Source organism: Bubalus kerabau, chromosome 2, assembly GCF_029407905.1.
Source record: "Bubalus kerabau isolate K-KA32 ecotype Philippines breed swamp buffalo chromosome 2, PCC_UOA_SB_1v2, whole genome shotgun sequence".
NCBI classification, from domain to species: Eukaryota; Metazoa; Chordata; class Mammalia; order Artiodactyla; family Bovidae; genus Bubalus; species Bubalus kerabau.
The window spans coordinates 197,985,969-198,009,827 of record NC_073625.1 but is presented as its reverse complement, the minus strand read 5'-3'; the positions used below and the strand labels follow the sequence as shown (position 1 = coordinate 198,009,827).

The 23,859-nt window shown below is 41.0% G+C and overlaps 1 protein-coding gene across 1 annotated transcript in view; it reads left to right on the top strand.

The window, feature by feature from the left end:
- LOC129644332 (collagen alpha-6(VI) chain-like) overlaps positions 1–23,859 on the top strand; it is a 169,226-nt gene that overhangs the window by 68,806 nt on the left and 76,561 nt on the right. Inside the window, exons 9-18 of the mRNA XM_055569956.1 lie at positions 6,106–6,449; positions 6,534–6,612; positions 11,858–12,012; positions 15,962–16,054; positions 17,404–17,457; positions 19,950–20,021; positions 20,107–20,133; positions 20,457–20,501; positions 20,592–20,645; positions 21,461–21,523. Of these exons, the coding sequence (XP_055425931.1) occupies positions 6,106–6,449; positions 6,534–6,612; positions 11,858–12,012; positions 15,962–16,054; positions 17,404–17,457; positions 19,950–20,021; positions 20,107–20,133; positions 20,457–20,501; positions 20,592–20,645; positions 21,461–21,523 (986 nt within the window). The remainder of the gene's footprint in view (positions 1–6,105; positions 6,450–6,533; positions 6,613–11,857; positions 12,013–15,961; positions 16,055–17,403; positions 17,458–19,949; positions 20,022–20,106; positions 20,134–20,456; positions 20,502–20,591; positions 20,646–21,460; positions 21,524–23,859) is intronic.

Genomic DNA, 23,859 nt, shown 5'->3' with positions numbered 1-23,859 from the left:
ACTTTCTATTTTTATAAAAGTCCCCACTGGGTTGGCTGTGATTCTGTATAACTATCTATGGTAAAGAGTAAGCCTAGATTTCCACCAGGGAGAGGAAGGCTACCCGGTTGTTAAGAGGAAGCTCTGGAGATGAGTGGTTAGTGGACTATAAATGCCCATTTAATAGCCACTTTTTCCTGCACAAGTGGCTTAACTTTCCTAAGTTTAATTTTCTCATCTGTAGAAATGAACCACAAAGCGTCTAGTTCAAATGAAATGAGGAAACTCATATTTAACATTACTTTGAATAAACATGACACCTGGGACCTCGTCATCAAGTCACTGCACTTTTGTCTACCATCGACCCATTCGATTTATTCATGGGGTCACCTCTTGCCTTGCCCCCAGCCACTTTAAAGAAGTAAGTGGCCCTCTTCTTGGTGATGAATATGTCCATCCTTGGATAACTCTTCAGACTCCACACTCAGTCAAGTTCACTGTGCTTTCCCTGCTGCAGGCCAATCACCATGACCATTTTAGCTGGTCGGCATTTTAGCACCTGTCCCCCCCTCCCATGATGCCCCCTCCTCCCAGGCCTTGCCATCTCCTTACTGATCGTGGTGTCCAACCTCTGCAGCATGGGCTGGCCAAGGGAGGTGGGCCAAAGAGGATCAGGAAAGTTCTTCACTTGATGGCACTTTTCAGAACTCCATTTCTTCAGCAACCCTTGTGTAAACTGGGCCCACTCATGACTGCTTCAAAGACTTCCCCTTCTGCACATTTGTCAGATGCATCTGTCCTTTGAGGAAAGTGAGCATCTCTCAATTCCAGCTGTTACCTTATGCCTTCCTCATCTTCGGGGCATCTAGGGATGCCTCCCGCTTTATCTTGGAGAAGGCAATGGCAACCCACTCCAGTACTTTTGCCTGGAAAATCCCATGGACGGAGGAGCCTGGTAGGCTGCAGTCCATGGGGTCACTAAGAGTCAGACACGACTGAGCGACTTCACTTTCACTTTTCACTTTCATGCATTGGAGAAGGAAATGGCAACCCACTCCAGTGTTCTTGCCTGGAGAATCCCAGGGATGGAGAAGCCTGATGGGCCGCCATCTATGGGGTTGCACAGAGTTGGACATGACTGAAGCGACTTAACAGCAGCAGCAGCACGCTTTATCTGCTGCTATCTCTTTGCCCCTCCAGGCAGCTTTCTTGGATGGGAGACCAGAGAAGCCCAACACAGATCTTTCTTATGTGCAGCCGTATCAACTTCACAGGAAACAATTATGTGTCAGTTTCCCCAGGAAACTCTGGAAGTTCCAGCCCTCCAGTGTCGGTGTTCCAGTGTGGGTGCCTCTCCTTTACAGAAGGCAACATTACATCATGTCTCACTCTTTAGAATTTCTTGGCTGTATCATCTCCAGGTTGCTTCTCAAAGTGCCTCTCTCTTCACTTTAAGAGAACATTATCTCCTCTCTTTGTGTGTGTGTGTGTGTGTGTGTGTGTGTGCGCACACACACACTTGTGGGCAGAGACTCATGGCACACCAATTGTCCCCTCCATACATCTTCTGGGCTCTAAGCACAAACCTTCCATAAGGCCCAGTGTGTGGGCCAAAGTTTAAGAGTCCTGCCGTTGGTCAGGTCTGTCTGTGTAGATTGCACTCCACTTTCCTCCCATACTTTGTAATGTGCCTGGTGACCTCAGCCAAACCTTCCACATGAATTTCCTGTTTCACATGAAATGCCCCTTTCCATTTATTCATATCAGGCTGAAAATGATCTTGGAACTATTTAATCTGTCCTTAATAGGGTCAAAGAAAGCCAAGCGAAAAGTCAAAACAGAAGCCATGAATGTATAAATAAATAAGAAAAGTACACTTTAAAGATAATTCAAGTGATTACTGTAACAAACAAGAATGTGTGAGGCCTTTGTGGCCAAGCTGTGGTCTGAGGACTAATGAGGTTGGAATGATAAAGCCTGTGAAAACACAGTGGAGGATACCAGCTCCTCTTGAACAATAAACTCCCAAATCAAGGGAACTCAGACAGTAGCTTGATGTGTCTCAAAAGAAACTAGATTCAGAGCCTGAACATCCAGCTTTGCTTCTTATTAAAACGTGCACCACTTTGGAGCGGTCACTAGCCTGTCTTAGTTTTCTCATTTGTGCAGTTAAATTATTTCTGTTTCTCTGATTGTACTTAGGATTTAGTTTATGGGAAAGGATGGTTAGCTGCATGGAGATATGAGGGAAACATCAGTATTTCTTGTGCCTCTATGGAGGGTCAAGCATTTTCAAATATTGTAAATGCATTATCTCATTAAACTCCCAAACTCTCTGTGGTTTGTATTTTCATTCCCATTTACAAATGAGGAAAAGGGAGCTCTAAGGAATATTGGAAGCCCAGCCCAAATTATACGGAAGGCAACAAACTAAGCAAACTTTAAAATCTATGTCTGTCTGATTCCAACACATTTGTGGGTTGTTAAATTTGTTGATATAGTGGCTGTCTAGGTTATCTGGTGTTCACGTTATAAATATTGTGCTTCAACTATGAAGTGCTGGAACTTATTAAGACATCATGGGTTTATATCTCAAAAGCTTCTGCTATGTAAAGAAGCCACTCCCTGCTAGGCTGTCCCTTCCAGCAGCATAATATAGCACTTGAAACCTGCATGACCTAGCATCACTGGCCACCCAGGAGGTGGTGAAAATAAGGTCATTCAGTGTAGGGACTCCAGACAGGCCTGGATCTCATTCCCACATGCGAGGTCCACAATAGCAACCGTGAGACCTCGGGCAAGCCTCTCTAAGCCACAGCACCTTCTTCTGCAAAATGAGTATTAGAAGCATTTCTGCTTATTCTGTGTGTCATAGGGACACATGAGGAATGCATGAGAACAAGCTTGTGTAAATATTCAGTGAGTCTTAGTAACTCTCATAGCGTATTGCCAAAGGTATCTTAAAGTGATTTTATAAGTCCAGGTGCATGGAGTGATAGAGTAGTTAAGTTCACAAAAGGACAGTTTGCCAAGAGTTCCTTGGCTCAGCAACTCTAATTGTTTAGCAGTTCAGAGCTATATTTCAATTTACTGCCTCAATGTACACCAAATTCCCCTAAGCAACTAAACCGAACTCTGTTTTCTTATCTTCATCCATGCTAATCTCCTGATTTTTCTTGGAGTCTGCCTGTTCTAACCACCCAGAGGAGGCCCCCAGCAGTTGTCAGGATATGGACCTGCTACCTTTTCTGGCATGGAGCCATGACTAGGTAGCGAAAGAGTCGAGAGTGCCTCTCGTCTTTCACATCATCAAGGAAGATGAGTCAAAAAGGACATTCAGCCAAAGGCCAGTCCGATAAGAACGAAGTAGACACACCTTCAGGAACTGACTCAAGGAATATGGGAAATATAAGAAAAAATTGATGGTCATTTCCAACTTTTCTTGATAAGGACCTCTATGTCCCTGTCTTAATGGGGTCTCTAGAAAGCAGAGCTTGAAGCACAGTTTATGCTGCAGTGCTCCAGTGGGAGTACAGTCCCGGGGAAGCAAGAATGAGTGATACAAGAAAGAAGAAAGTAATATGAGCTGTGTGTTACCAAGCTCGCTACAGCTTCTGAGAAGGCATCACTGGTACGCTGGTCCTGCAGAAGGTCACCCGGGAAGTCCCGGAAACACTGCACAGACCAGCCAATCGGGGGAAGAAGAGCCGCTTATCTATTGGTTTTTTCCCACCTTCTGCCTTTCACTGGCCACAGTTCACCCCATGGAGAGCTGCCCTCCCACACTACAGAACTGTGTTATCCAGCCCTTTGGAAAGTCAGACACAGGAGTGGTGTTGAATCTGTGGCTGAAGTGGTGGAAGGGGCCAGAGCTCTCTTGAGTTCAGTTGGGTTGGACATGGGTTAGACCAGTCATTGAAGACCTACTGCAGGGAGGCTGTGTCAAACCCTGCCCAACACACACTGCGTGGGAGACCCAGCAGTGGTGCCACCGAGGCTCTCCAGGGGACATGTGTCCAGCTCCTGGGTGTGTGTGCGGACAGCAGATCTCAGAGGTACACAAACTAGGTCGTTACCTAACTGTGGGCGTCCCTTGTGGCTCAGCTGGTAAAGAATCCGCCTGCAATGCAGAGACCTGGGTTCGATCCCTGGGTTGGGAAGATCCCCTGGAGAAGGGAAAGGCTACCCACTCCAGTATTCTGGCCTGGAGAATTCCATGGACTGCATAGTCCATGGGGTCGCAAAGAGTCGGACACGACTGAGCGACTTTCACTGTCACTTCACTTACCTAATTATATTTTCTAGATCTTTCTTTCTCTTTTTTTCACCTAAGATATCCCCTTCTTTTAAATCTCCAACAAAATTTTTCTCTTATCCCAGCTAATAACCACCAACAGCCCAACTTTGCACTTAAGTGTTTTCTTCAGAATCTGTCTTCTAATCTTATTAATATATCCTACTATCTTGACTGTATTTTTTTCTTTTTTAAAAAATTGTATTGAAGTATAGTTAATTTATAATGTTGTGTTAATTTCTGTTGTATAGCAAAGTGATTCAGTTGTACATATATATTCTTTTTCATATTATTCTTCATTATCGTTTATGATAAAATATTGAATATAATTTCCTGTGCTACACAGTAGGGCCTTGTTGCTTTTCTATTTATGTATATGGTAGGTTGTATCTACGAATCCAATTTGTCTCTCCCCCATCCCCATCCCTCTTTGGCAATCATAAGTTTTTTCTCTATGTCTGTGAGTCTGTTTCTTAAATAAGTTCATTTGTTGGACAGTGTTTCTTAATACTAAAACTCTGCCATCATTAATTCCAATTAAGGACTTTCTTTATAAGTCAGATAATTAAAATCAGCTTTGGGGTTTGGCAGGGAACCAGGAGACTGTTACTGTCTTGCCCAATCCTTTCTTTTCCCTGTTCTTTGGTACTTTTATCTTGAAATATATAATCTTCTTATTTTTATAGACAAGAAAATTAATGCTCAGAGAGGTGAAGAGATTTGGCAGAAGTGGTTTGGTAGTAACACAGTAGTGACCTGTACAGTACTGAAACTAAAGTCTGCCTCCCCGCTCCGGGGCTCCTCGATGCTAGTTGTCAGATTCTCAGAGCACTAGTTTTTTTGTTTTTACCACCCTTGGTAGCCAGTCCTCACCCCCTTTTGATTCCCACTCCCATCCACTTTTAGCCTTCTTCCTAGCCCACTTCCAAAACCGTCTCTGCCTCCTCTTGCTAGCTCTGAAGGGCTCTTGATTTGAGGGCAGACATCTCTGTAGAGTCTGCAAGGTCATTCCATGACAGCCCACTTGACTTATATGATCCACTCTCTCTGATTGTATTTAGACATATGACTGCCACCTCTGGACTGTTCCCCAAATTCCATTTCTTTGATCGCATTATCATGGACTCATTCATCAATCTGAATTAGTTAAATAAACACCAGGAACTTATTTACTAGAGTTTGTAATTTTACTAATCTAGGTAAAAAGTTAAAATACTCCATTTTTCAAGAGGATAGTTCCTAGGAACACTCAATGATGACATTTTGGCATCTTTGTTTTATTTATTGGTTTTTGAGTGTTTTCCTTGAAGGTGGTAATGTGTTCTAGTAATTCAGTGGTTTTCTGTTCAGGGATTAAATCATCAAAATCATTCCTTTAGGAGTTTTTCTTTTTTTAATATATTTTTCTAAACAACTTTCTGTTTTCAAATGTTTTTCCCTTATTATTATAATTTAATATTTGTTGAATGACCTCAGTTGATAGGTAGCGTGAAATGAATTTCCTCTTTTGGACTATTAACATTTCCACAACATGTTTCAGCTATTTAAGTGACTCTTCATAGCTTCTTCAGTGGACACAATGAAATCTTTCAAAACTTTGTTATAGAATCATCTAGATTTTATAGATGCTGGGGGGGAAAAAAAGCCCCACTTTAACAGGTTGTGAAAGAGTGATTCTGAGCCTTTTCACTATTCACATTCTTCCTTGTTTTCCAGCTTTATAACTGGGATGGAAACAAGAATTCCAAGTCTCATGATTCAACCATGACATACAAGCCAAATAAAGTTCTTTATTGGTCTAATATACAATATGCTTTTCCCTTGAATCCTAGATTGCTTTGTGGACGTTGTGGTGGGATTTGACATCTCAACTCAGCAGAATGGGCAGACTTTGCTTGAAGGCCAGTCCTGGATGGAAACCTATCTTCAAGACATCTTACGTGTCATCAGCTCCCTCAATGGGGTAAGCTGTGAGGTGGGCACAGAGACTCAGGTTAGTGTGGCTTTTCAAGTGACCAATGCTGCAGAAAAATATTCCCCCAAGTTTGAGATCTACAGTGAAAACATCCTGAACAGCTTAAAGGATTTAACAGTTAAAGGACCATCTCTTCTCAATGCAAACCACTTGAGTTCTCTGTGGGATGCATTTCAGAATAAGTCGGCTGCTCGGGGAAAGGTAACTTAGTTTTATTTTATTTATTGGTTTTTGGTTGCAGTGACTTCCTTTTCACTCATTTTTCTTTTTTGAATACTCTCCTAGGTGGCCCTCTTATTTTCAGATGGATTGGATGATGATGTTGAAAAACTTGAACGAAAATCTGATGAACTTAGAAAAGAAGGTACCACGCATGGGGAGGGCTGGGAAAGGAGTGTTGGTGAACTTTGTAATCTCAAAACTGAGTCCTGGCTCTTATATTTGCAGACGCTCAGATAGCACTGAATTTGCAGCCTCTCCACTCTGAATGCACTTGGGAGGGCAAGCAAGCTCTCACAACATTTTGGGATCTACTTTTTTCCTCCTGCCCATATGAAATGGCACTGAATGGCACTGAATGTGTCTTATCCTTTCTCTCGTATTACTTTATTTCTTCTTCCTAAGCTTTCCTGGAGTATGTTCCTGCCTCCCTTGCCCCATGCTATCTAATATTTCTATGTCTTAAGTGCCAGCAGAAGTGAACCATGTACGTTTCTGCTTGACTAAGGAATGGGAGGGTTGGACGATTTTCTTCTAACACTCTTGAAGTTTTCAGAGTTCCAAGTGTTGGTGGACAAGTTTACTCATGTCTTGGGACTTCGTAATCAGTTCCTTCTCTCAGATGACAGATGGGCCAACTATGGTGTTAATGAGTTTTTCAAGCTCTGGCACCAGGCTTTTGGCTTTAGGAACCAATGCTCAGTCTGATTTATTGGCCATTTGTACTAAACTATGGATCAGTGGAAGGAAAATGCACTCACATGTTTTGGTTTGACTAAGAATAGAAACAGATTTTTGTAAGTGGGTGTTACTGGTACCCCACCCAGACCCCCTTACAGACAGGCTCCCTCACCATCCAGCTGCTATGAGTGCTGGTTGCTCACATGTTACTCACAGGGTCCCCCTCTCTCTGAGGAACTGCCCTTCACCAACCTTGCCTGGAAGGTTACTCCCTGTCCCCATCTTTGGGCAGCAGGTGGAGTGCAGAGACTTGGATGCCAATTGTGTGGTGTAACTCTGGCTCCAGAGTTCCCCACGGGATCAAGCTGAAGCTAGACTTTCGCTGAAACACTGTCTCGCTCAGCTCCTTCTCCAGCCTGACCCTGCTTATCTTTGTTCCCTTCCTCAGAGAGTGCTTCCTCAATAAATCATGGGCATCTAAATGGCTATCTCAGGCTGTGCTTCGAGGGCATCTGACCTGTCTCTCTGGTTAACTATTAGAGGTGGATTGAAAGTGAAAGTGTTAATCACTCAGTCGTGTCTGACTCTTTGCAACCCCATGGACTATAGCCTTCCAGGCTCCTCTGTCCATGGGATTCTCCAGGCAAGAATACTGGAGTGTGTTGCCATTACCTTCTCCAGGAGATCATCCCGACTCGGGGATCGAACCTGAGTCTCTCATGTCTCCTGCGTTGCAGGCAGATTCTTTACCACTGAGCCACCATTAGATTTTGTCTTTTCACTGGTTCTTATTCCTCCATCTTAAACAGATTGCAAAGTTCACTGAAGTAACAGCTGAAGGGTAAGGGTTTTATTTTTATTGTATTTACTAAAGCTGTTTCTCTTTATTCTATCGTCTTGGCCTTTATTCTTGATCTGAAGAGGAAATATTAATGAAGACTGAGAACAGGACCCTCAGGTGGATAGGAAGGGCTTTTTCAATTTCAGCTTTTCTTTTGTGGGAGAAGATGTACCTTTGCAGACAAGATCAGAGTTTTCTCCAGAAAGTTTCTCTTGGAACACCCAGATTTCTAAGATCGATCTTCTTTCTTCCAACCCCTGAGGAAAACTGGTAAATGAATTTTGACTTCAGAAGCTAGATTTTGAATATCTTCAGAAATTTAGAATCTTTTTCCAGTATTCAAAATCAATTGTATTTGCAAATGCTGACAGTGAAAAAGTGGAAAACAAAATTTAAAAAGTCATTTGCAATGTACACATGACAGGAAGTGCCAAGGTATATATTTAACAAAATATTGTTGTCTGTTTGCTGAAAATTACTAAAACAATGATAAAGCAGACTGAATGTGGTAAAATGTCAATTCTCTCCAAACAGATCTATACATTCAGTTCAGTCACAATCAAAAGCAAAGCAGGATATTTGTTAATGTACCAAAAAAAAAAAAAAAAATGGTTCAAAATGTATGTGGAAATGTAAAGGACCCAAAATAGCCCAAACAACTTTGAAAAAGAGGTAAAGGTTGGAGGACTCATGCCAGCTACAGCGTTTCAGTGGGAAAGATAAAAGAGTGTGGGCCACAATGTTCTTTGAAAGGTGTTGAATGTCTCCCAGTTGGAACAGAGAGCACCTCTGGCCGTGACCTCCCACATTTCACATAGATGCTGAGCCCTTGATCTGTTCACCCAGGAGAGCCTCTCTAACTTGAGGCCCAGACTCTGTACATGTAATCTGAGCCATCACTGTGGAACAAGAGGAGACCAGGAGAAAAGGATCCTCAGGGATGGATATCGCTTTATAACCAATCCATATAGATTGGGGTTTGTTTTTTTTTAATTTTATTATTTTTTTTTTATTTTTTTAAATTTTATTTTATTTTTAAACTTTACATAATTGTATTAGTTTTGCCAAATATCAAAATGAATCCGCCACAGGTATACATGTATTGGGGTTTGAATCCGTTTTTTCACTTTAAAAAATCCAGTACTCTAGAATCTACTCAGTGATTCTTTATTCTCCCAATTTTTGAAAGCTTCTTTTTCTTAATTCATTTTTTAAGAATTCGAAACACTCTGTTTAAGATCATATGAACCAGATAAGTCCAGAAAGATCAGGATTGGAGTCCTCTGTCCTGAGAAAAGTGAAAGTGAAAGAAAGGGAAATCACTCAGTCGTGTCTGACTCTTTGCAACCCCATGGACTATAACCTGCCAGGCTCCTCTGTTCATGGGATTTTCCAGGCAAGAGTACTAGAGTGGGTTGCCATTTCTTTCTCCAGGGGATCTTCCCGACACAGGGATCAAACCCAGGTCTCCAGCATTGCAGGCACATGCTTTACCATCTGAGCCACCAGGGAAACCTGAGTTACAAATTATAGTTACATGCGTATTTCCTGCAAATCAACAACCCCGTGGTTCTCATAACTCTTAAACTTCTACCTTTCTTGGAACTTACAAGAAATATTAGATGTGAGATCTTTTCGCCTTCTAGATAGGCCCACTGGCATGCCTCCTTTTGATCATTAGACACGAGTTGATGAACCTGGTGCTCTTCGTGGCCTCTCCCAGCCCCGATCCTGCTTCTCCCCATCATTCTCAGTCTTGGAAGTGACCTGTCTTTGTTTGCTTGAGACAAACCAGAGACTGTCAGCACTCAAACCAGGAGAGTTCTGGCACACTAGGACAGGTTAAGCACCCTATTTGTTGGTATTTCTTCCTTTATTTCGTGTCAGCAACCACATCGTTTGCTGTTGTAGAACTTGAGCCTCCCCACTATATCCCTGAAACTGTTCTCTTCACTCTCCTTTTCCTCCCAAAGTCATATAGAAACTTCTATAAGAAAGCACTCTTGACTCTGCCACATCCTTGGAATATTCTTTATCTATTCTGATCCACTGGTTTTCAAGTCCCATCCAAAGAATTCTTCACCTATCCCTAATAAAGTGAGAAAGGGTATGCCAAATAGTTATGTTTTCATAAAACTAAATTTATCCAACTTTAGGACTGGCCTTTATTATTATGTCTTTAGTACATTTTTGTTATTAAAGTGTCCTTTGAGTGTAAGCTTTGGAGTCGTGCTGTCGGATGAAAACCTTTGCTCATCTGTAAAATAGAGCTGTAATCACACTTACCTATAATGTTGTATTTATATCTTAAAAATAAGGTAATGCACGTAAAGCACTTAGCCAACGTCTAGGCACATAGTAATTATCAATAAATGAGAGCGCAGTTGTTGCATGGTTACCTCCACCCTAATGATTGCCCGGCTTATTACCATCACCATTTAATGTCCTTACTTTATAAAATAAGTCAACACTTTCTTAGTCGCTTAAAGTTTTCTTTGAAATATGTTGATCTATAAACTTCCAGAGTCTATGAGTCACAGCTCTGGTTGGTTATATGACATTTGCTCCTAATTGCCTTACAAGAGACCTTTAACTGTCTCTTGTACATGTAATTCCAACCAGATTGTCATTTAGAGTTATGCTTCTCAAGCTTTAATGTGAATCACCTGGAGATTTTATTAAAATATAGATTCTGATTCTGCGGGTCTGGATGGGGCCTGAAGTTCTGCATTTCTGATAAGCTTCCAGATGAAGACCCCACTACTGCTCCAAGGACCTCCCTTTCAAGTGGCAAAAATTAAGAATACTTACTTTCTTGACATATGAATTCCTCTGTGCTTTAGTATGATCTGTGGATTCCTTATTGCTGTTACTAAATATAGTTGACTTACAATGTGTTGGTTTGTGGTATCATGCAAAGTGATTCAGATATATGGAGGTGCAATCCTTTTCAAATTCTTTTCCATTGTGGTCCATTACAGAGTACTGGATACAGTTCCTTGTGCTATGTAGTAGGACTTTGTTGTCTATTTTATATATGGTAGTTTTTGTCTGCTAATCCCAAAGTCCTAATTTATCCCTCCCCACCTCCTCTCCCCGTTGGTGACCATATATTTGTTTTCTGTGTTTGTGATGACTCAAGCATAGAGTCTGTTTTGTTTTGTGAATAAGTTCATTTGTGTCGTATTTTAGATTCCACAGATAAGTGATATCATATGGTATTTGTCTCTAGGTCCATTCATGTAGCTGAAAATGGCATTATTTCATTCATTTTTTTATGACTGAGTAATATATATATGATATGTATCATACCTTCTTTATCCATTCATCTCTTGATGGATATTTAGTTTGCTTCCATGTCTTGACTATGGTGAAGAGTGCTGCTGTGAACATTGGGGTGCATGTATCTTTTTGACTTATAGTTTTGTCTGGATATATGCCCAGGAATGGGATTGCTGGGTCACGTGATAGCTCTGTTTATAGTTTTTTGAAGAACCTCCATGTTTCTACAGTGGCGGCACCCGTTTACATTCCAACCACCGGTGTAGGAGGCTTCCCTTTTCTCTGTGGAGTCTTTTAAACTCACTATTTTACTTTAAGTCACCAGAGACCTCAAGGATCTGTTATAATTTATTATATAAATTATTCTCCACTTTAATTAGTTTTGAAAAATGGAAATTCTGTCATTCGCTAGTGATGACTCTGTCACCTGTCAGTTTTACAGTGTGTGGTTGGGGAGAGTGAATGAGGGTAAAATGAGTGTTCCTCTTGCAACCGGCCTCCTGGAATGGCAACTTTCATACCTATGCAAAGAGCTTAAAGGAGCCCTACTCTGCTTAACTGGAGGACTGTTGGCTGTGTTGGCTAGGCCTGAATGCCCTCATCACTGTTGCTCTGGATGGACCCACCAGTTCCAGCGACCTGGCTGATCTTCTGTACATTGAATTTGGGAAAGGATTTGAGTACAGGACGCAGCTCACTCTTGGGACGAGGGATCTTGGGAGCCAATTGTCAAAGTACCTGGTGAGTCACTCAGAAAAGGCTCATGAGTTTAAATTTTTTATTTGTTTTGTATATAGGGTTCATATTTAGGCTTATGAATGTGAACTAATTTTGTTCATTTGGGAGTAGAACCAGGCTTTTCTGATTTTGTGAAAAGCCAAAATGAAGGGGTGTTTTGAAAGAAACATCATATCGTCATATTGTAGAGCAATGTCAAAGCATGTTTCTTTTTGTTATTGTTCTCTATTTATTTATCAAAGTATAGTTTATTTACATTGTATTAATTTCAGGTTACAGCAAAGTGATTAAGTTATAAGTGTGTGTATATATACATATATATATATATGTACATATTCTTTTTTGAATTCTTTTCCCTTATAGGTTATTATAAAGTATTGACTGTTGTATACAGTAGGTCCTTGTTGGTTATCTATTTTATATATAGTAGTATGTTTATGTTAATCCCAAATTCCTTATTATCCTTCCCCCACAACTTTCCCCTTTGGTAACCATAAGTTTCTTTTCTATGTCTGAAAGCATGTTTAATTTATACGCTTAGCCAAGAGAAAAAGAAGAAGGAAGAAGAAACTAAATAGCACCTATAATCCTGCCCAAATTGCAGTCAATAAATATGCCACCAAAGGGTGTCTGAGCTGTAAGAGTGACTTGGCTGATCCCCCAGTCAGCCAGTTTTCACATTCCTTGCAGATACTAAATGCCAAAATTCACCACACTGAATATGATTCTGCTGTTTAAGATATGTGTTTTTTCTGCAAATGGCCTGTGAATAGAGCTGATTCCATAGAGTTCAATTGAAAAAAGAACATCTGTTCCAATCTTGGAAGAAAAACTAGTGATGTGATGATGGACCTCCCATGTTGTACTTTACGATGGAAAGATGTTTAAAGGTTGTCTTGACTGATGGAAATTTTTGCCTTATGATCTATCTATTTTTAGAACCTAATCCCTAAATAAGATGCATCACAATCCTTTTTCTTTTAGAAATATACAAGAATTCAAACTAGCCTGGTGAAGGTTTTCAAGTTATCTATGACGACTTTCACCTTTAATGAGAGACTGAAAATTTGCAATTTGCTTATAATTTATAAAATCTGTAATCAGCATATCAAGACACTTCCCAATAAGGTGCTGGCTCCTGCTACTTTCTGTTTTATAATTAAATTTATTTATTTTTGGTGGTGGTTTAGTGGCTAAGTTGTGTCCAACTCTTGAGACCCCATGGACTGTATGTAACCCACCAGGCTCCTCTGTCCACGGGATTCTCCAAACAAGAATACTGGAGTATGTTGCCATTTCCTTCTCCAGGGGATCTTCCCAACCCAGGGATCAAACCCAGTCTCCCGCATTGCAGGTGGATTCTTTGCCGTCTGAGCCACCAGGGAAGCTCTATTTATTTTTAATTGAAGGATAACTGCTTTACACTCCTGCATTGGTTTCTGCCAAATGTCAATGTAAATCAGCTATGGGCATGCCTCTGTCCTCTCCCTCTTAAACCTCCCTCCCCACCCCACACTTTCAGGTTGTTATAGAGCCCTGATTTGAGTCCCCTGAGTCATAGAGCAAATTCCCATTGGCTATCTAGCTTACATATGATAATGCATATGTCTCCATGTTAACTCTCTCCTTTCTTGCCTTCTGCCCACGTCCATAAGTCTGTTCTGTATATCTGTGTCTCTATTGCTGCTGCTGCTACTAAGTCACTTCAGTCGTGTCTGACTCTGTGTGACCCCATAGACGGCAGTCCACCAGGCTCCCATTCCTGGGATTCTCCAGGCAAGAATATGGAGTGGGATGCCATTTCCTTCTCCAATGCATGAAAGTGAAAAGTGAAAATGAAGTCTCTCAGTCGTGTCTGACTCTTAGCGACCCCATGGACTGCAGCCTACCAGGCTCCTCTGTCCATGGGATTTTCCAGGCAAGAGTACTGGACTGGGTGCCATCGCCTTCTCCAATTGATGCTCTGCAAATAAATTCATCAGTATCATCTTTCTAGATTCTATATATATGCATTAATAAATGATATTAGTTTTTCTCCTCTGACTTAGTTCACTCTGTATAATAGGCTCTAGGTTTATCCACCTCACTAGAACTGACTCAAATGCATTCCTTTTAATGACTGAATAATATTCTATTGTATATACATACAACAGCTTCTTTATCCATTCTCCTGCTACCTTCTGACAATAGATCTTGCATATAGATATTTAAACAGTGTGTTCAGTGTAGTAACCATGTAAAAATAATTGCTTAGAGAATATCATCTTTAAGCATCTCTTGGCTTCCCTGGTGGCTCAGACGGTAAAGCGTCTGCTTGCAATGCGGGAGACCTGGGTTCGATTCCTGGGTTGGGAAGATCCCCTGGAGAAGGAAATGGCAATCCACTCCAGCACTCTTGCCTGGAAAATCCCATGGACGGAGGAGCTTGATAAGCTACAGTCCATGGGGTCGCCAAGAGTTGGACACGACTGAGCGACTTCACTTCACTTCAGTGTAGTAACCATGTAAAAATAATTGCTTAGAGAATATAGAAGTTTTCTTGTAACTTAATATGGAAGGTTTTTTTGTAATTCCTTTCTACATGGGAAAATGGTGTCTATTTTACAAAATTTTTTTCTGTCTCTGAAATTTGTAGTTTAAAATTGGTAATTCATAGAGGGAGGAAGTTATTCTTCAAACAAGGTTATCAGTTTTTAGATGTCACATAAATGCAATACTGTTAAGAAATGTTTAATTTTAGAAATAGCCCATTTTAATGTTAATAGTAAAATATGCTGTAGGATGTTAGTGATCCAAAGAAAATTGATATCATCTAATATGAAATCACAGAATCCATTTTGTTGTTGTTGTTTGGTTTCACACATTTCAAGTTTTATTGGGTTTTCTGAGGTTTACAGGGTGGGGGGTGGGGGAACAGAGAATTTTCTAATATCAGAAAAGAAACAGTATATAAAAACAAACAATTTAGAGGAGAAATTGTGAAATGGTTATAAGAAAATATTTTCATTTTTCATCACACTAGAATTTTGATGGGAAACTTCTCAACACAAAAACGGATTCTACCCCACTGAGGCCAATCACAGTATTTATCACAGACGGAAGTTTCCTTAAAATAAATATTATGGGTTAATTGTTCTCTGGGCAAGAATACTGGAGTGGGTTGTCATTCCCTTCTCCAGGGGATCTTCCTGACCCAGGCAGTGAACCAGAGGGGATCTTCCTGACCCAGGAACTGAAGCTGGGTGGCCTGCATTGCAGGCAGATTCTTTACCAACTGAATCACCAGAGAAGCCCCCAAATGTGATGGACTATGTCAGTTTTTCAGGGAATGACTAACTAGGTCCAGGATGAAATTCGCTCAGATTTTTAAAATTTATAACATGCTTCTTATCCAGAGTAAAAAAACATAACCAGAGTATAAAATCTCTTCATATGCCCACCCTCTACAGCAAGTGCTTCTGAATGTTGAACACATAATTGGTGTCTTTGAAACCCTGTCCCACACAAACTGTTCTAGAAGTGTTGACCATTGAACTCCATGCCAAGCAATGTGACAATGGACAGTGTCTAAATTCTCCAGCATACAAATATTTCACAAAACAGGAAAAGGGAAAAAGAAAAACCAGCATGTATTCTTTTTATTGAACAAACTGTTAGGGGCAGAATTATACAGGGTAATTAACAACAACATGGTCAATGTGGGCACAGGAGAACCCATGAATAAATTAGTGTGCAGTGAGTTGGCTGTGGCAAAACTGATGCTTTTTTGAGAACACAAAAACATCTTTGAGTTTATTCTGAATTCCTCATATGGCGGAGAATGCAGATCACAGAAGGAAAGATGAAAAGTAAAGACTGTCTCCCTCATCCTCTCTAGAGCACCTTGAGCTTGTGTGTGAGTGTGATTGGGCAGTGATACCACCAAATGTAATGTATTTCTACCCTCCTCCAGGTCAATGTTGCGGAAAGGACGTGCTGCTGTTTATTCTGCAAGTGCATTGGAGGAGATGGCACAAGGGGAGACCCTGGACCAGCAGGGAAAACGGTGATTTTGGTTGCAATAGTGGCTCATTTATTTGAATATAGTATGTTTTTCAGAAACAGGTTTAGGTAGAAATAAGGGCTCCTAGGTAGAGCCTTTGAGGTAACCATTTATCACACTGCTTATATGTCAAATTAGATAGGCTTCTTCTTGGTTTTCTAAATTGGAGTCTTTAAAAAAAAAAACCTTTTTATACAAGCATCAAGAGAAAAACTGCTGATGGGATGTCCCTGGCAGTCCAGTGGTTATGAGTCCATGCTTCCACTGAGGGAGTGTAGTTTTGACCTACATGCCAGGCGGAACAGCCAAAAGAAGAGAGAGAGAGAGAGAGAGAGAGAGAGAGAGAGAGACTGCCTAGATTGTTGATTATCCAGTGTCCTGGCAGTGATGACAAGATGCAGAAAAACCAACTGGGATCTCTTATGTTGAATAATGAAAGCTTCCTAAATACTAAGGAGTCATCTTAATTTCTGTTTCTAATGGCTGCAGAGTCATTTAAATCAGATAGGGAATAAGTTGTGTAGTCTGCTGAAAAGCTAGATCAGATCACCCTGTCACAGCAAGAGATGCCAAGATGTTTCATTCAGCTCTACCCAGACCAAAATACTGCCAGAAATATATAAGTAAAAACAGACCAAGTCTGAAAACGGTAACTAACAACAGATTCATATATTTCCTAACCCAAAGAAGTTAATGTACCCTTACATGAAAATATGATTTAGGCTTTGAGGAAATGCTCAAATATGCATAAACGTACTATAGATGTGTTTAACAATTTCAGTCCTACTTATTTACACGTGTTTGATTTTGGATAATTTATAGATAGCACTGTAACTTCCAAATCACCATGGCTGTCTCTCTGAAGAAAGTTTTTGGGCTAATTATTTCCTGAGTGTTTTGATTTCATGTACAGAGAATGGTAGAATTTTTTTAAACAGGTATCAGGAAAAATGGAAAGAAATATGTGTGGTCTATTTTACATGTAGCATAAATCCTCAAAAAGAATTTTTAATGAGAAGAGGATAATTCTAGCCTGTCAGGGGCAAATATAGCTGTGTTCATAGAATGTTTGTCTAGGAAAAAAACTCCAGCTGTATAAACCCCAGCTCTAAACCCCAGAGAGAGCTATGGAAAATGTTTCTCACACACCCACCCTTGAGTTATCTGGATACTTGTCTCAAAATTCCATTATTTTTATGTGTGTAAAAGTAGCTTAGGTTGGGGGGGCTGTATTTTGCAAACTCATACTGTTCTACATAAAGTAAAACTGTGAAGTTGAGGAATTCTTGCTTGATTACCTCTGAGTTTTGGTCTATGGAGTGCTAATGTATCCTTCCTTTCCTTATTCCCAGGGACTTCCAGGTTTTAAAGGCAGTGAAGGCTACCTGGGAGAGGAGGGCACTGCTGTAAGTCAAGGTTTTTCCAGCTCCATTTATTCCTAAGAACATATCTATGCTATGAAAGCATTTGTATCAATTCAAAAGGAAGCGAAAAAAGTTCTAAGGATTCACTCGCAAAGTTTGAGGTTTTTCCAGGTCACCAATGTTTTATTAACCTACTGTCCCCTCTTGGACTATCCACCAACACTGTATAATCAACTCAATGAAAATCTTCTCTTTTTCACTGCTGCTGCTGCTGCTGCTAAGTCACTTCAGTCGTGTCCGACTCTGTGCGACCCCATAGATGGCAGCCCACCAGGCTCCCCCGTCCCTGGGATTCTCCAGGCAAGAACACTGGAGTGGGTTGCCATTTCCTTCTCCAATGCATGAATGTGAAAAGTCAAAGTGAAGTCACTCAGTTGTGTCTGACTCCTAGCTCTTTTTCACTAGGAAAGTCAAATCACTGCCATTTCCCCCTTCTATTCTGCATGAGTAAACCCACTCACCACACTGCTTATCTAGGACCTTGCCCTTTCTTGCACCTATTCATCCATTTATCTTTCCTTCCTTCTTTCCCTCCTTCTTTCCATCCATCCATTTAATAAGTGTATATTAACCATCTTACAATTTATCACATTATTTATCAAAGACCTCATCATAAATACACTCATCATTCATTTAACAGATACATCTTAAGGTATCTTTCCATGTGCCAGGCACAGTGCTAGACCACAGAAATAAAAATAAAGAAAAAAAAAAAAGATCAATCCTATCTCAGGCAAATTCCAGACTATTGGAAAGACACATGAGAAGCAGTAGGTCTAGTTGTTATACACGAGAACTCTGCTCGAGGTATATGAGGTGCAATGCGATAGGGTGTGGAAGTGCAAATACTGAACCACCTCAGGTGACAGCCTGAGAGGAAGGCTGCAGACAGGGAGTAATGCTTGGGTGGCATCTGAGGACAGATAGAACTTTCTCCAGGCTAAAGGGGGAAGACTATTCTACTACAGGGAGACCAGTGTGATCAAGGGTGTGTAACTGAGTCAGAGAATTGTGTGTTTGCAGAATGACATATGGTCAACATGGCCAGAATCCAGGACACAGTGAGAGATCAAGGTGCAAGACCCAGATTTCTGGGAGTCTCGAGTACTCTGAGAAAGACTTGGAGGTGTCTTCCAGTTGATGAGCATAACTTAATGATATTTAGTTAGTTAGTTCAGTCACTCAGTCATGTCCAACTCTTTGCAACCCCATGGACTGAAGCACGACACGCCTCCCTATCCATCACCAACTCCCGGAGTCTACCCAAACCCATGTCCATTGAGTCAGTGATGCTATCCAACCATCTCATCCTCTGTCGTCCCCTTCTCCTCCTGCCTTCAATCTTTACCAGCATCAAGGTCTTTTCAAATGAGTCAATTCTTTGCATCAGGTGGCCAAAGTATTGGAATTTCAGCTTCTGCATCAGTCCTTCCAGTGAATATTCAGGACTGATTTCCTTTAGGATGGACTGGTTTGATCTCCTTGCAGACCAAGGGACTCTCAAGAGTCCTCTCCAACACCACAGTTCAAAAGCATCAATTTTTTGGTGCTCAGCTTTCTTTATAGTCCAACTCTCACATCCATACATGACTACTAGAAAAACCATAGCCTTGACTAGACGGACATTTGTTGGCAAAGTAATGTCTCTACTTTTTAATATGCTGTCTAGGTTGGTCATAGCTTTTCTTCCAAGAAGCAAGCATCTTTTAATTTCATGGCTGCAATCACCATCTGCAGTGATTTTGGAGCCCCCAGAAATAAAGTCTGTCACTGTTTCCACTGTTTCCATGATGTTCAAGCACAGGATTAAAAATGGCTAGGGCATGGGTTTAGAAAGCATGCTCAGGCAACATCATGGAGGATGACAAGGTAGGGATTGCAGGTAGAAGTCTTGCAGCAGCAGGTGCAGGACAAAATTTAGGGCAGTGTGAATAGATATGTTAAGGAGGTTGAATGGATGTACCTTGGTGACCACTTGGGGAGACAGTGGCTGAGGATGACATCTTTGTTTCAGCTCACAAGACTGCACCGGCTGGTGGGATTACCAAGACCAGGATCACAGGAGTGGTTTTAGGTTAAAGATAGAAAGAGAGAAAGGGAAGGAATTTGGTCAAGGAATCTGCCCCTTGCTTAGGTCATACCTAGAGCATCATGCTCCAATGTCTCATCAATTCTTCACTGTCTTCCCAGAATGTCTTCTGAAATCTTGAGAATGCATCTTGGCTGCCAGTTGTTGTATGTTTTACTTAGATACTATCCCACCCTGGAGAGTATCCAGGTGGGATCCAACACAGAGGGTTGTCATCAGAGTAGCTCTGATTTACTTCCACTGTCAGTTTTCATAAATATGAATTCTGGGTTATAAACCCATGAGCAGTTGCACTTTTTTAATCCAACACGAAGGTTGTCAGATTTCCAAGACAGATTCCAGATGATGATAGGAAAAGCTCTTCTGAGTGTGTGCTCTTCCTTAGGGAGAAAGAGGAGCCAGTGGACCTGTGGGAGAACAAGGTACTAAAGGATGCTATGGTACCAAGGGCCCTAAGGTAAGGATCGCAAGAAGCACTGTGAAGGCTTCCCAACGTTAATTCCTTTTCCTATACTAACCCCTGCTGTCCTTTCTATTTCCAGGGAAACAGGGGACTAAATGGACAGGAGGTATGGTACCAAACATCATTTATCTGCCCATCTGTTACCTAGAATTATTTTTGAGGTGATTGACCAGTAGATTGTACAAATGAAGCTTCATTGACCTTCCTTTTTATTGCTAATAATTTCATTTTGTTTACTAATGCATTTTATTGCAGACCATGTTTGGTTTTGGTTGACAATTTCTATGACTCAGTAATCTTTAATATGACCCAGGGCCAGCCTAGCAAAGAGCGTGTATATAGAACACAAAATTTGACTTTTAATTTGGTGTCTGGCTTCTTTCCACATAAATGCAGTGCACTATATTCTGATCACATCTGTCTTTTCAGGGAGAAGCTGGGGAAAGTGGAATTGATGGCTTAAATGGAGAACAGGTAGAACCTTCTCTTTGTATCATGAAAACCCTCTGAGCTAGTTCTCGTTAAGAAAATGAGAATTTGAGTTTATTGTTCTCTGTGTTTTAGGGTGACAGTGGTCTTCCTGGAACAAAAGGAGAGAAAGGCAATGAAGGAGCCCAGGTAGGCATTCAATAAAGGGATAACGTAGAAACTGTACTGGGAATTCAAGGTGTGACTTGTAAGGCAGCTACACCAGGTATAGCTGTCAGCTAGGATCATGAAAGTGTTTTAGGATAACCAGAAGACCTCAAATGCATGCAACAAGAAACAGTAATTTCTGATGTATCTGGGAAGTTCAGCTGATCTAGGCAGTGCGTGGCTGACCTTGGCTTATGTGTCTGTAGGTTGGCTGGGGGCTTTGTTTCACTTCTCTCTTCTTATCCTTCTGGGAGCAGAGAGCTGCCCGGCCTTTTATGGCCATGGCTGAAGCACAAGGGAGCAAGTAGAAACACACAGGCTCTCTCGAGGGCCCTTGGGGCCGAGGCTTGGAACTCTCATGGTGACACTGTAGATCTTACTAGATCTACAGTAGATCTAGTAAGATCTGTAGAATAAGTAGATCTTATTCTTTCTGTTGACCAGAATGAGCCACGACCAAACTCGGGGGGAGGGAGTCAAATATGGATAATCTCTCTGAATCTCAGTTGCCTCATCAAAAGAAGGATTAAACCAATACCTGGTACATACAGTAGTTACAAAATAATGGACAAGACAATGAATCTGTCTGGAACACAGAATTTACCACTGTGGCGAATAATTGTGGCCACTGTTAAATTATTCACATGGTGCCTGAATCTATTGGTTGTTCCCCTTCTCTACAAAATAACTTTAGTAGGAAAACATTTAATAATTTAAATCAGGGAGAAGATAAGCTCCTTGTTTTTATTAATGTCACTTAAAATTCTTGTCCTTCTTCTCCTTTGTGTTGACTTTAGGGAATCCCGGGAGAGAGAGGAATTTCTGGGGACCATGGAGCAAAGGGCTTGCGTGGAGACCCAGTAAGTGTGCTTGGACCGAGGGGCTGCAAACTAACGTCACGTCAGGGCTCATTTCCCATCAGCGCTTCTGGTAGGGAGAGGGAGCGCTACTTTAAAGCATTACCATGGCAGTTCTGAATTGAAATCGTCATGGGCACAACTGTTTAAGAGTTTTAAAATCAAGTCCCTTGTGCCTGATACTCTTCATGTACAAGATGAGTATGGACAGTGAGACAGTCTTGCCACTGTTTGCATATATAATTTTTGAGAAAACATTTTCAGAACTTCCTTGTGCTTCAGAACTATGAAGGAATTCCACTTCATTCCATTATCTTCCTCAGGGTACCTCAAAATATGGACAGGATGAAAGAAATGGAGCCATCTCTTTTTTCTCTTCTCCAAGAGTCTTTCTCCATTGAGAATATTAGCTTCATTTCCTTGAGTCCAAGTCAGCTAAAAGTACATTAGGCAAAATGTATAGCCCAGAAATACCTGCTTTAATGGGGATGCAACCCAGTTGAGCAGGCATAACCTACACCAAAGCAAACAGGACGCGTGCCAGCCTAGGGGATATGCCAAGTCCATTGGACATCAGTACTCTAGGACTTTGATCACCTACATGTCAATCTTCAGAACCTTAATGAATTAGGATTTTGTAGGTTTTTTTTAAATATTCATTAAAACTTTAGAAGCTGAGATAAAATTGTGTATACAATGTGATACCTATATAACGTTGCATAAGTTTAAGATGTACAACAGGTTCAGTTCAGTTCAGTCACTCAGTCATGTCCGACTCTTTGTGACCCCATGAACTGCAGCACGCCAGGCCTCCCTGTCCATCACCAACTCCCGGAGTTCACTCAAACTCACGTCCAGGTTAGTTTGATATATTTACATATTAGGATTACTGCCTCAGTGTTAGCTAAGTCCTTTAACAGGTACATAATTATCACTATTTTTGTGTGGTAAGAATATTTAAAACCTAGTCTTTTAGCAACTTTGGAGTGTATAATACAGTATCACAGCTTATAATCACCATGCTATTCATTAGATCTCTTGAATTTACTGTTAAGCTGTAACATGCATCAGAAAAGTACACAAATTATGAATGCACAGCTTGGTGACTATAAATACCCTGTGCACTCACTACTCAGGTAAAGAAACAGAACATCAGACAAGAGTAGAATAATGCCCAACCCCCTCATGTGTACTTCAGTCACTACCAGCCCTCCCTAAGGTAATCACACTGTCTCAGGACCATGAATTAGTTTTACCCATTATTGAACTTTTCAGTGGTATTATACAGGATGTACTTTTCATTCCCAGCTTCTTTTGCTTGAGTATATACTTGTGAGATGAATCAGTGTGGTGAATATCAGTAATTCATTCAATCTTACTCAGTTGAGTTAGGTTCAGTTCAGCCACTCAGTCATGTACGATTCTTTGCCCCAGGGACTGCAGTACACCACACTTCCCTGTCCATCACCAACTCCCGGAGCTTGCTCAAACTCATGTCCATCGAGCCGGTGATGCCATCCAACCATCTCATCCTCTGTTGTGCCCTTCTCCTCCTGCCTTCAGTCTTTCCCAGCATCAGGGTCTTATCTAATGAGTCGGTTCTTCGCATCAGGAGGCCAAAATATTGGAATTTCAGCTTCAGCATCAGTCCTTCCAATGAATATTCAGGACTGATTTCCTTTAGGATGGACTGGTTTGATCTTCTTGCAGTCCAAGGAGTCTCAGGAGTCTTCTTCAACACCACAGTTCAAAAGCATCAATTCTTTGGTGCTCAGCTTTCTTTATAGTCCAACTGTCACATCCATACATGTCTACTGGAAAAATCATAGCCTTGATTAGACGGACCTTTGTTGGCAAAGTAATGTCTCTACTTTTTAATATGCTGTCTAGGTGGGTCATAGCTTTTCTTCCAAGGAGCAAGCATCTTTTAATATCACGGCTGCAGTCACTATCTGCCATGATTTTGGAGCTCAAGAAAATGAAGTCTGTCACTGTTTCCATTGTTTCCCCATCTATTTGCCATGAAGTGATGGGACCGAATGCCATGATCTTAGCTTTTTGAATGAATGAATATTTCATTGTGTGAATATTCCTTGATCTGTTTCTCCATTCTGCTACTGATAGATGTTTCAGTTGTTCTAGATTATGCTTTTATAAATATTACTGATATATACATTCTTGTATATGTCTTTCGTACACATTTCTACTGGGTCTATACTTTGGGAGTAGACCGTCTGGATGATAGTCACTTAAATCTTTACAGCCAAACAGTTTTCCAAAAAGTTTGCACTGATTTATACTCCCACTATCAGTGCACCAGAGCAGAGTACCACAACCAT